We start from the raw sequence: 12,871 nt of genomic DNA, 5'->3' as shown, positions 1-12,871 counted from the left end.
AAAGGGTGTGCGGAAGGGTTGTGACCAAGGTGTTGGGCAACGGAGTAGAGACCACAGTGAAGAAAAGGTAGCAGACAGAACCGTGGCATCTTGTTGTTCCTGACCGACGGTTTCTGTGGTGCTTGGCCGCAGACACTGGGTGAGGATGGTGGTCCAGTTCTTGCCCCTTCTACTTCCCTAATCATCGCCGCCGCACAGATCTTGCTGCCCCGGCTGTCATCGGTATCGAGCAGGCGAAGGAGAGTGACAGTCGGCTGGGTCAGGAGGACGCCAGCAGGAGGAAGACGCCAGCGGTGGGCAACGCGGCTGACAACTATGCGTGCTTAGCTTCTGCTGCTGGAGGAAGAAGGGTTCCGGTGACGAAGTATATATAGGAGCTTGTATGTAGATTGGAAAAACGGAAACACACACCTCTATTAATGGCCACCGACGAGTGGCGGAATTCAACCATGATGAATGCTTCCAGAAACTGATGATTGATTGCTTCCTTCAATCCCGCGACTGAATTTCATCCCCATGTCTAATTCACCAAATAGTTGCACGGTCACTTTGCCTTTTTCTGGATCGTCGTGCGGTCCAGGAGGCCCGAGCTGCACGACCTTGCTCAGGTTGTGGCGTTGTGCGACCACACATCGCCCTCTTCGCCCAGGCGACAACATCGACCGGCGAGTCGTTCTGGTCTTGCAGAGCAACCGGGTAATGGGCTCTCTACGGTGAAACAGACTCAGGTGACTGCTACTTATCATTAGGCCCAGTTTAATACCAGAGGCCCAAAAATGTCACCAGAGCAGCGGCCCAACAAAGGTGAGCGCTCGTTGGTAGCGATCGAAGGGAGCGAATGTGGGACTATCGGACAATCGGACGGCCAAAAAAACGCCTCGAGTTATGATCGGACAACTACGAATGCTAATGGCCTGAGAGGGCTGGGAAAGTGCTCGGTTGTAATGTTTCTAAATTAGGAAAATGCATAGGTTTTTGGACTCATGGTTCTCTTTATTATCATGTTTTGTATCTACCTTATCTCTTTTACTATGTTTTTAGCTAGAATAGGAACATCTTGCACAATATCAGGTTCTATTTTACTTATTTTTACTTATCAGATTCAATAGCATCATTATTACCATCAAGTTGAATTGGTTCTTGTTCCTCCCCACCTTTAGTATTGGCATTAGAAATATAAACATAATTAGGATTCTCTTGGCATTCATTCTCAACAATTTCAGGGTCTCTGGAACTATCACTAACAGGTGTAACATGTTTAGGCCCTGTTTGGTTCGGCTATGGATTTCTAAAAGCAGCTATGAAAAAATTGCTATGAAAAAACAACTGTGAAAAATCTGATGTGAAAAAGATGTAGGTCATTTGGCAAATCAGCTGATACATCATTTTCAGATTTTGGCCCACAACGAAATCAGATTTTGGAAAAGCACATCCTGAGCTGCTTCCGTTTTTGGTTCAGATTTTGGCAGTGGATTTCTGGAATCGGATTCTGCTGGGTTCGCCCTTTGGTTCAGATCTGCTGCGCGGCAGCGGAATCCGTCGATAAAAGCTGAACCACACAGGGCCTTAGACTTCCTTTTCTCCTTCTTTCTAGAGGAACGAGCAACATGGTTATCAATATTTTGAGAATCTTGTTCTACTCTCGTAGAATGTCCTTCAGGATATTCTTGAGTAGAAACACCTCCTCTAGTAAAAACATAAGCATCACATTTCCTAAAAAAATTAACCATATGGCATATAAATCTTGTTGAGCACTCATCACTTGTTTAAGTTGAAATTGTATCATATCACAATGTTTAATAATACCTTCAACATCAGTAGAAGTTCTTTCAATATATTCTTGCGGGTATTTAATAGCTACACAATCATTATTAAATTGCATTTGCATATCCATATGAAAGTGATGTTGTTTAATAACAAGAAAATTGTCAATTTCATGTACCTCAATGCATATATTTATCTTGATGGATTTCATCAATTCATCACATACGCCTCATGCATTGCCTATGGAACTTCCCTTCAAATACATCTTAACTAAAACATTAGTCTGTAACAATTGTCATTAATTACCAAAATCACACATGGGGACTACATGCACTTTCAGCGGCACTCACGTTCACGAATGTGAATGCATTGCCCAGGGTTATATATGGTGAATTAGTGATTGCTAACTGAACTCTATGCAACAACCAGACATCTAGGCGATAGGGACATAATAACATGAAAGAACTTGTTAGAGAGGAGTAAGTCGGAGAGGGGGGGGGGAGTAGGAAAATATTAGTAAATACCTGCCTCGTGCTACCGTCCACCTCGCCGTCGGCTCCTTGGCGCTATAGATCAATCGCTTGTCATCGACGATCTTGACGTGGAGACCGGTGGAGCCTTGCTGCTGCTCATTTGGCCCAGGAGGGCGTGGTGTCATGGAGACTGTTGTCGGTCACCCTGTGGAGACTAATGCTCATCTGGCACCATGAAGGCTGACGCAAATGGTAGGGGGTTGTTGTGACTGAATTTGGCCGGCCTTGGACAAATCCATCCACCCCACGCTCTAGAGAAGAGGAGACGGATGGGGAGAGCGCAGACCACGTGATAATCGTCCCCGGAGGCCAAGTGGTGCGCCCCGGTGGTCATTGACCTTGGAACTATCGTCGATCTGATGACGAGAGGAGGCAGGATCGCACGCATCATTGCCGTCAGCCTCCGCTAGGGCTTGAGCACGTTAGCATGAAGAGCATACTGACCTCGAGGTAGCCATGCTGGCGACGCTCTCTAGGATCAAGGCGACCTTGATCCTTGGTTGGTAGGAGCCATTGCGAGCTTGTGCAACCTGTGGGGTAGGAATAAGGTATGGGGGTCGGATCTGGGGCACAGGATGTGAAGTAGGATCTAGGGGAGGAGAGAGACGTGGGAGGGGTGGCTCTCGTCTGTGAGAAGCAGGGGCAATGAGCCACAAGGAGAATGGCAACTCGATTTGGAGGAGCCGTGGTGGAAAAGGAGCAAGGGCACTTGCTGGTGGTGGTGCAAGGGAAAGATGTCCTAATTTGGATTTGGAGAGGAATGAGAGAGAGAGATGATGGACAAGGTGACGTAGGGATATGGATGCCCCGGGAAGAAGCCGATGAGATGACACTCTCTCCCTTGTTGTCTAGCTGATAGGCTACTGCCCCGTTGTACTCCGACGCACTATGCAAAACGGGATCGATGGGATGATTTTCCCTTTTCATCAAGTTCATCTCAATGCATGTGGGCAATAGCTGAGATAGAGTTGGTTTAGGCGCGAACTAGAGCTTGTGTGTTATAACGGGGGAAACAAATACCACATGCCCCTAACCCAATAACCATGACTCAAGACCCAAGTAGGTCCACGTGCATCCCATTTGTGTTGCCGCTTATCCTCCTTTCAACCCTTGCCGACGGTAGCCTCAATGCTCACACAATCGCAACGCGTTTGAATGTGCTCAATCCTAAGGTGTTTTTCTCTCTCGACATAAGATGCGAAATTTGCTTGCTTCCCCTCCTGTGAGGTTTTGCCGAGGCGGGCATGGTTATTGACGGTTTCTTTCGTCTCCATTCTTGTCTTGCTGAGGTGTTCATTTCCAATCTAGATAGACACCATGCGAAAGAAAGACGGATCATGCGCTATTGATAAAGATTGCACCCTAGATAGCATTTAAAAAATGATTAACATGTAAAACAACATCATATTAAATTCTACACATTTTTCTAATCAAATTCCATATGTAACATATCAAAGTTGGACTCGGGGTTTAAAAGATATGAGAAACACACCTTCCTTTATTATTAGCTATAGATATAGATTAGATATGTCGAACGTGGTCATTCCTCCAAATTGGCAAGATGATGCAGGGCATCTCGTGCTTTCTTCTCCCTCTACTCGCACCCACCCCCAAACCAGCACGACTACCCACTCGTCTCTCCCCCTCTCAATCTGTGATGCAGCTAGATACTTTTTTAAAAGCTTTTGAATCTGCGTAAAAAAATATAATGTTATTTTCTAGATTGCGGGTTAAATTTACCAAAATATCAGGGTTTTTTCTGTAATAACTAAAACTTTTTTGCGGACTCATTTAAAACAGGACAACGGATTGATTAAACGGAATATTAGGGGGTTTCCACAAAAACAAAGTGTTTTCTTGCCCATTTGTCACGCTTTTTTGCATAAAACCCCTTGTTGTTTATGGAAATCAACTTGTAGCTCTCTCTTAAGTGAGTCCAGAAAAATGTTTCATTTTTTGTAGAGAATCCCATAATATATCGGTTAATCAACCTGTTTTTAAGCGAATCAAGGAAAACGTTTCACTTTTTGCAGAGTACCCCTTGATGTCTTGGTTAATCAACCCGCAATCCATTTAAAAATAATGTTACATATATTATTTGGGCACATTCAAATGGTTTTTAAAAATACTCATATTTTTAAAATCCTATCTTTTTGACATGTTATTTACGGAATTTGATTAGAAAAAGGTGTACAATCTGAATATGATGTTGTTTTACCTGTTAACCATTTCTAGAATGCTATTTTGGGTGCATTTAGAAAATATTCATATCTTTTAAACCCTAAATTCAATTTTGATATGTAATGCATGAAATCTGATTAAAAAATGTGTACAATTTGAATCTGATGTTGTTTACTCGTTAACCATTTTTAGAATGCTATTTAAGATGCAACCTTTATCAGTAGCGTACGATCCGTCTTTTTCTTGTACCGGTGTCGATTCGGATTGGAAATGAACACTTCAGCAAAATCAAATTGGTGACGAAAGAAACTGTCTATACCATGCATGTACGCATGGGCAAAGCATGATAGGAAAACAAATTTCTCATCTTATGCAGAGAGAGAGGAAAACACCTTATAATTGATAACATACGAACGCGTTGTGATTATGTGAGCATTGAGTCCACCGTTAGCGAGGTGGGAAGCAAGATAAACAACAACACACATAGGATGCACGTGGAGTCGTGGACCTATTTGGGTCCTGAGTCATGGTTATGGGCGTGTTATATCCATATGAAAACTATAAAAAAATGCCTACACATTACTATGCAAGAAATCACCATTTTACCTTTTTTTAAGTTCTATTTCACGTTTCTTTTTTTAGCACTTCATTTCTCCTTTCTTATTCTTTCCAAAGCGATCACATGTAAACGAGAGGGGGAGGAAAGTAAATTAGAAAAATGACGGAATATAAATAGTCCAAAGCCCTTCTCCCTCGTGGCTCTCTATCCCCTGCGCCTCCATTGCCTCCCCCCGGTTCCTTCCTCCTCCCCTCCCAAACGGCTGCGCGCTACCCCAGTCGCCTGCTAAAACCTTCTCCACTGTCCGCGCGCGAGCGCTCATAAACACCAAACCGGCCCAGCCCAAGAGCACGCGCGCCAGCCGGGCTTGGGGTGCAGAAGGATTCGGGAGGAGGAGGAGGCGGCGGCGGCGGCGGCGGCGGATTGACCAGAGATTCCCGGCGAGATGAAGTACGTGCTGGTCACCGGTGGTGTTGTGAGCGGCCTCGGCAAGGGCGTCACGGCCAGCAGCATCGGCGTCGTCCTCAAGGCGTGCGGTCTCCGCATTACGTCCATCAAGATCGGTACGTGCCCGCCGCCGGCCGTGCGATGTTTTCCTTCCTCGTGTTCAAGAAACCGCCTTTTCAGGCTCCTGAAAAGGCGCTGTTTGGGGTTTAACGGGGGGGGGGGGGGGGGGGGGGGGGGGGGGGGAGTTGGCTTTGTGGTTCTCGCGCCCGCCCTCGATCCGATTTCCGGGGAAAGATTTGATTTGCTTTCGTTACGATTCCATTTCCCTTTTTGGAGCGATTCGTGCGGCTCAAGGATGCGGGTGGGAGTAGGTGCAGGGAGGCCCCGCCCCGGGATTCTTGGCTGGGTCTGGTGGAAAGCCCCTCGTTCGAACATTCCGCCCGGGGTTTTAGGGGTCGTGGTGTAGGAGTGGATATGTGATGTTGATTACCTTGCCAATCTTTGGCTTCTGCGCGCGTGTGAGACAGATTTTATTATATCTTCCATTTGAAGAGATTGCTTCTGGTGGCCTAGTGGGAGAGAGCTTTTAGACCAGCAAAGGGAAACTCGGCCCCGGTTTCTACTTTAGTAGCAGACCATTTTCGGGGGGCTACTAAGATCTTTTACGCGGTGCTGATTTGGGGCGAGGAATAAATGTTTGAGGTCTCAACTGAACAATGGTGGTCCATGAAAGAAAGCTTCTGATTTTTCCTTTATTGTCTAGCACTTACCCATGCAATCTGTGGCCAATATTTTCGGACAATGATCTGTGCAAGTTACTTGGGCGAGTTCCCAAGTATCTGAACAAACTCTCAGATTTGAGCTGATATGCTTTCATCCTTTTGTGTCCGTGGTAGGAAGTTGGAACAGGTGGTATGAAAAAGACTGGGTTTCCCCTCCCCTCGTATTTGTCTTTGAGATGCCTCGTGCTCTTCAGGCCTCACTGATGTTGTTTAGAATATGCTGATTTTGATATGGCCGTGTCACGAACCATTAGATGCCAGCTTAGTGTGTTGGAATCTTTGACTTGATTCATTGTCATACTACATGTTTTGTTTGCTCCTAGTTATTCTTATCCAGTATCACCTAAACACTGCTTTGTTTTTGCTGTTGTAATCTTGTAGCCTTGTGGCTTCCTGTACCATTGCGGCACTTGGGGCTTGATTGTTCCTGTTGCCTTGTAGAACTGGTGGCGGCAGGCCAGCTAATACTTGCTCGATTGCTCCTAGTCGCTTGCTTTTGGCCTCATGAGCTTGACATTTTATATTTGCTTTATCTCAATATATGCAGATCCTTACCTCAACACTGATGCCGGGACTATGTCCCCGTTCGAACACGGTGAAGTGTTTGTGTTAGATGATGGTGGTGAGGTACTGTCATAGGACCAAGTCCAAGTGGGACAATGGCTAGGGAATGTTTGTTCACCTCATCAAGTATTGTCTTGTGCATCTTGCAGGTGGACTTGGATCTTGGGAATTATGAGAGGTTTCTTGATATTAAACTCACCCGGGACAATAATATAACTACTGGAAAGATCTACCAGGTAAGCTAATTATTTTCTCATTCTAAAACTTTATCTATATGGCTTTCGGGTCTGCAATCAGGAACAGTGCGTATTTAAAGCCCCACCCTCATTTCTTGGGCATCCAAACATTCAACAATTGTGAAACGTTTCAGTTGATGTTGACGTTGATATACTTGTACCATAGGAAGGAAAAGGATGTATTTGTTGTGTTATGTCACTAGAGTGTAGAGTACATAAGAATGAAGAGAATTTATAGTACTCCCTCGGTTCACAAATATAAGATGTTCTAGTAACTTTTTTCTGAATTGGATGTATACAGACACGGTTTAGTGTGTTTCTTCACTTATTTCAGTCCGTATGTAGTCCATATTGAAATATCCAAAACATCTTATATTTGTGAATGGAGGGAGTGCTATTTAACAACAAGGATATATACGGGTACTAACATGTATAATATGTGTCATCGTGAATACAGTTTTTTTTTGGAGAGCTTTCGCCTTTTGGCTTTTATTCATTAAGCAAAAGCTTCTCCGGTTGAATAATCTCAGTCAGAAAGCCAGGGATAACAGAGTAATTTATTACAACATCTGAAGCTAAAGCTTCTCGTGCCAAGCTGTTCTGAAATTTTTTATTTGCTTTTTTTTGGTTCATGACAGTCTGTTATTGACAAGGAGAGGAAAGGGGAATACTTGGGAAAGACTGTGCAGGTGAGGACCACATTATGCACAGCATTTTTTTCCTGGTAACTACTGTATGTATGTTTCTTCAAGTGCTTATCATTAAACCAATCAATCATCAAGGTTGTGCCACACATTACAAATGCCATACAAGACTGGATCGAGCGTGTTGCTATGATACCGGTGGATGGCATGGACGGACCAGCTGATGTCTGTGTGATCGAACTGGGTGGAACAATTGGTGGGCATGAGATAATTAGTTATTTTATTTGTTTATTTATGTTGATTAGCTGATGTCTGTAGCTTGATTATGTTGTCACTACTGCTACAGGTGATATTGAATCTATGCCATTTATTGAAGCTTTGGGTCAATTCTCGTATCGTGTTGGTGAGGAACTTACAATTTATATTAATACATAAAAAACTGTACTGTCTTTCCTGGGCTAGGGGAAACTTATCTTCTTTTGGATATTATTTTGGTTGCCAGGACCTGGCAACTTCTGTTTGGTGCATGTCAGTCTCGTTCCAGTTCTGAATGTTGTTGGTGAACAGGTAGCCAAATTCCCTGGTTTATTGTTTTATGATCTACTCCCTCTGTAAACCTTTATAAGACGTTTTAAATCACTAAATGACCTAAAACGTCTTATAAAAGTTTACAGAGGTAGTACATCTTAATATGTGAAAAAAATCATTTTAATGTCACTGCCTAATATTTGTCATTTTTTTATTTACTTTTATAGAAAACCAAGCCGACTCAACACAGTGTGCGTGGTTTAAGGGGACTTGGCCTCACCCCAAATATTTTAGCTTGTCGCAGTACAAAGGTTAGTTAGCCCTTATTTACTTTGATGTTGTATGTTACTTATATTTGTTTGTATTCTTAATCTCATTTTTCGCACTTGTATTTGACAGGAACTGGAAGAAAATGTCAAAGAGAAACTCTCCCAGTTCTGCCATGTGCCGGTAATTGAACTGTAAATGTTATTGTTAGTGATTGCTTCATATTCTTGGTAGCTAATTTCCCCTGATAGCTCATGAACAAATTTGTTCTGTAGGCAACAAACATTGTCACTCTGTATGATGTTTCCAATATTTGGCGTATTCCTTTGTTGCTACGGGTATAGCACATCTCATCCTCTGTAGTAATTCATTTTTGGTTCCTCAACATTTCTGTGTAGTGCTGAATCGTATTTTGTCCCATAGGACCAAAAGGCGCATGAAGCTATTCTTAAAGTTCTGAACCTTGAAAGGTTTGCCTATACATATCTAGTCAGTGCGTTTTTGTTCAAGCTGTAGTGTGTCGGTGCAATAAATATTTATGTGTACACATTTGCAGCTTTCCTCGTGAGCCAAAGTTGGATGAATGGGTTGCAAGAGCTACTATGTTTGACACCCTTCAGGATACTGTTAGTTTTTCCCACTTTGATTGTTGGCTGTTGCCCTCAACTCTTTTTATTCTTATTAGTTCCAAGTGACTAATGGCTTCATTTCAGGTACGCATTGCTATGGTTGGGAAGTACACTGGTCTATCTGATTCCTATCTCTCTGTGTTGAAAGTGAGTTTGATTTGCACAGCTATACTAGTCTTTTATGCCTTCTAAATGATTGCTAGTGTCTAACAGTTGAATCCGATGCAATTGCACAATTGCAGGCTCTCTTGCATGCTTCAGTTTATTGCCACAGAAAGCTTGTTGTTGATTGGGTTGCTTCTACAGATCTTGAGGACTCTACCAAAATTGAGGTTTGGCAGTCTCCTATTGTTCTGTCTGCTCGATCTGGGCTGTTTTCTTTTCTTACACGACCTTTTTTTTTCTTAGGCACCTGATGCTTACAAAGCAGCTTGGAATTTATTGAAGGTGAGGACTTTTCACCACCGAAAATGTTTTACACTCGAAGTTGAATGGTGCCACGTGTATGATTTGTGTAAAATTTTAATTTCCATCATGATTATCTAATGGTCTTTCATTTCAGAGTGCTGATGGCATTTTAGTACCTGGTGGCTTTGGAGATAGAGGTGTTCAAGGAAAAATTCTGGCTGCTAAGTATGCCCGTGAAAATAATGTACCATATCTTGGTATATGTCTTGGAATGCAGATGGCTGTTGTAGAGTTTGCTAGGAATGTCATGAATCTCTCTGATGCAAACAGTACTGAATTTGATCGCAATGCCAAGGCCCCATGTGTTATTTTTATGCCTGAGGTTTGTGAAATTCATAACTTGTGTTATTAATGATCGCGCTGGTTGCCATAAAAATTAATGGTAACAAAGCAACTTTTTGTCAGTCCCATGCATACCTCGGAGTTAGATTTCTATTCATTTTTGTTTTAGGGTTCCAAAACACATATGGGTGGCACAATGCGCCTAGGATCGAGGAGGACATTCTTCAAGGTTGCTGGTTGCAAGTCAGCTAAATTGTGAGTATAATCATTTCCTTAAGCCTAGGTGTCATTTTATCAGCATTCTCCTTACATAATCATGGGCTTTCTCACTTTTTTTAGGTATGGCAATGTGGATTATGTTGATGAGAGGCACCGGCACAGATATGAGGTCTGGCTTTAATAATTTTGCGTTCATAGCTGCGATGAGGATATGAGTACATTAAGTTCTTGCCTGTTCACGGGGGTCTGTAACATGTTCATCTTCACAGGTGAATCCTGATATGGTGCCAGAGTTTGAAAATGCTGGACTTAAGTTTGTTGGCAAAGATGAGAGTGACAGGAGAATGGAGGTTTGACTAAAACCACGACTTGCTCGCTTGGAAATCTTTCAATTCAGAAAAATTCACGCCTTGATCAAGTTGCTATTTTTCTAGATAATCGAGATACCCAATCACCAGTATTTCGTTGGCGCACAGTTTCATCCTGAATTCAAGTCAAGACCTGCGAAACCTTCTCCACTATTTGTTGGTAAGCTGTTTGCTGTCTGTTCACCTGTTGAGAAACACTTACTTCATCATGCTACGAAATGGAAACAGGTGTTTAAAAACCATATGTTAATCCTCGTTTGTATTTTAGGGCTAATCGCCGCCTCATCTGGGCAATTGGACAAGGTGCTACAAAGCTGCTCGAATGGCCATGTGCTTCCTGCCAAACATCAGTTCAGCAATGGTCCATACACGCTGGCTGCACACCAAAATGCAAACGGGCATGCGAAGAAGCTTGCCAATGGTCTAGCGAATGGAACATACCATCCCAATGGGAATGGTGTCCATGCGTAGCTAGCTCAAGGATGCTCTCACCCTTTTTACATTTTTTGCAGTTGTTGCATCAGTTTTGTCGTGGTTGGCTAAGCTACCATGGTCGCTCGAGGAAGAAAAAGTTCTGTACTCGATGCGGACTGTCTGCAGGGGATTGTGCTCGTTCGGTGGTTTTTAATGAAAGAACCGAGCTGGATCTGCGTGCGAGTGGTTTGCTTCTTCTCTACTAATTTCTGTAACAAGACAACAGAAGTGGGTAAGAAGAGTTTCTGTGCTGTATATCTGAAAAAGGAAAGGCTGGACGTTGTATTTGTTTCGAGAGCTGGTGTTGAGATGTAAGCGAATTTGGGTGTTCAGCACTTTGTATTTGGACGCAGTTTTGTGCTTTTTGCACAAATAACTTGATATGATGTATCTGACTGCTTTGACTGCTTTGTTATAGTGCCTTGCATGATTTGAAGCCTATAAGAAAAATTTATTAGTAACATATAAAATAATAAATTAGTTTCATTGCGTTAATCATATGATATATTTTTGTTAATCATATGATATATTTTTGTGCCGTATAGATTTGACGTCGATATCAACAATTTTTTTCAATCTATATTTCACCAAATATCGAGAAGTTTGACTTCAGATGGTTAAATTATTTGGATTCTTGGATTGGTTTGGAATGAAGGAAGTACTAGTAGATTCTGGGAGTGATGTATCATGTGTCGAGAAGTTTAGCAGTGATGTTTTGTACTCCCTCTGTAAAGAAATATAAAAGCGTTAAGATCACTAGTCTGTAGGGATTAGGAGTGTTTGGTTGTGGTTATGTCCAGTTGGATTTGAGATAGTAGTGTTTCGTACCGTTCGTCTGTCAGGATTGAGTGTTTAACTCAGGTCATGAGGTGCAAATGGTTCCAGATTTTTGGGGTGATTTGTGTGTTTGGTTGGGGTACTAACAGAGCGAGTTGGTTTCTTAGGGAATGTTTGACCTAGGTGTTCGCACACGAACACTTAACTGTGTACTCTTGACATCAGGGATGGTGCACCACGGCTCACGTCGAACAAGACCCATCCGAAAGTGCAGTGCGCAAGCAATTCAGCGGCCGCTTTTGTAGACCTGAAGCTCCGCTCGCCCAGAAGAAACTCGTTTGGACGTACGATGACTATGATCTGCCTTAGGTTGATCTGACCGTCCTTAGGGCCTCGTGGATCTCTGCTCTTCAATTTTGAAGAACGACGAAAAACAAGAAGCAAGATACAAGGGAGAGGGATAAAAAGTAGGAGAATATGAAAAAGTCGTAGATTGATTTGTTCGATTGTGTGTTGCTCAATCGGCCATCACCTTCAACATATATAAGAGGCGGTTGAACTTCCCGTACAAAAGGACTTCAAATTTCTCAACTTCCTAACTTAACCGAACTCGGATTTAGGTATGCCTGAGACAACAATTCTGTTTTTGGTTTTTACAGGCCATATACTATGTCGGATGAAGACGTTCCCAAAAGAAAATTCAACCGTTTCGACGATACAAACAACTTCCATGTTGAACACCTTTTCATCTGAGGCCATCTAGATGTCTTTACGGGTCCATCTTCAACTTCCGGTCGGGTTTAACTGACGTAGTTGGATTTAGAGTTCCATGTCACCTCCCTCGGATTTTGGGACCTAAAATTTTATGATCTTGGATTGCACATGACCTCGGATTGCTCAACGGGATTTTCCAGCTTGATCTTGTTTTGCCTCCATAGGTCACATACGACCTCGGATCGAAATGATTTATATATCAGAATCAATCGGCTTGATGAGATGAAGACATTTTATGTAGAGAACTCTTTCATCTGAGGTCATCTTGAAGGGGTAATTGATCGAACAGTACTCCAGAACCCTAAATCTCAATACTTCGAACTCAGTTTCGGCCCCTGAGATGAGGTCGGATGGCAATGACCTAAACATAAAAGT

General features: G+C 42.8%; 1 protein-coding gene across 1 annotated transcript; it reads left to right on the top strand.

Moving 5' to 3' along the window:
- Positions 1–5,234: 5,234 nt before the first annotated feature.
- Positions 5,235–11,335, top strand: LOC123061493 (CTP synthase). The gene is made up of 21 exons (XM_044484616.1): positions 5,235–5,600; positions 6,814–6,893; positions 6,980–7,066; positions 7,705–7,755; positions 7,849–7,966; positions 8,057–8,113; positions 8,213–8,277; positions 8,466–8,549; positions 8,638–8,688; positions 8,781–8,843; positions 8,929–8,975; positions 9,062–9,131; positions 9,219–9,281; positions 9,377–9,466; positions 9,543–9,581; positions 9,697–9,924; positions 10,054–10,139; positions 10,224–10,272; positions 10,373–10,453; positions 10,538–10,631; positions 10,740–11,335. Exons 1-21 carry the CDS (start codon positions 5,483–5,485, stop codon positions 10,940–10,942), a joined length of 1,824 nt encoding a protein of 607 aa, XP_044340551.1. The 5' UTR covers positions 5,235–5,482; the 3' UTR covers positions 10,943–11,335.
- Positions 11,336–12,871: the final 1,536 nt, after the last annotated feature.

Source organism: Triticum aestivum, chromosome 3A, assembly GCF_018294505.1.
Source record: "Triticum aestivum cultivar Chinese Spring chromosome 3A, IWGSC CS RefSeq v2.1, whole genome shotgun sequence".
Taxonomy (NCBI): domain Eukaryota; kingdom Viridiplantae; phylum Streptophyta; class Magnoliopsida; order Poales; family Poaceae; genus Triticum; species Triticum aestivum.
This window is presented reverse-complemented; position numbering and strand designations above follow the sequence as displayed.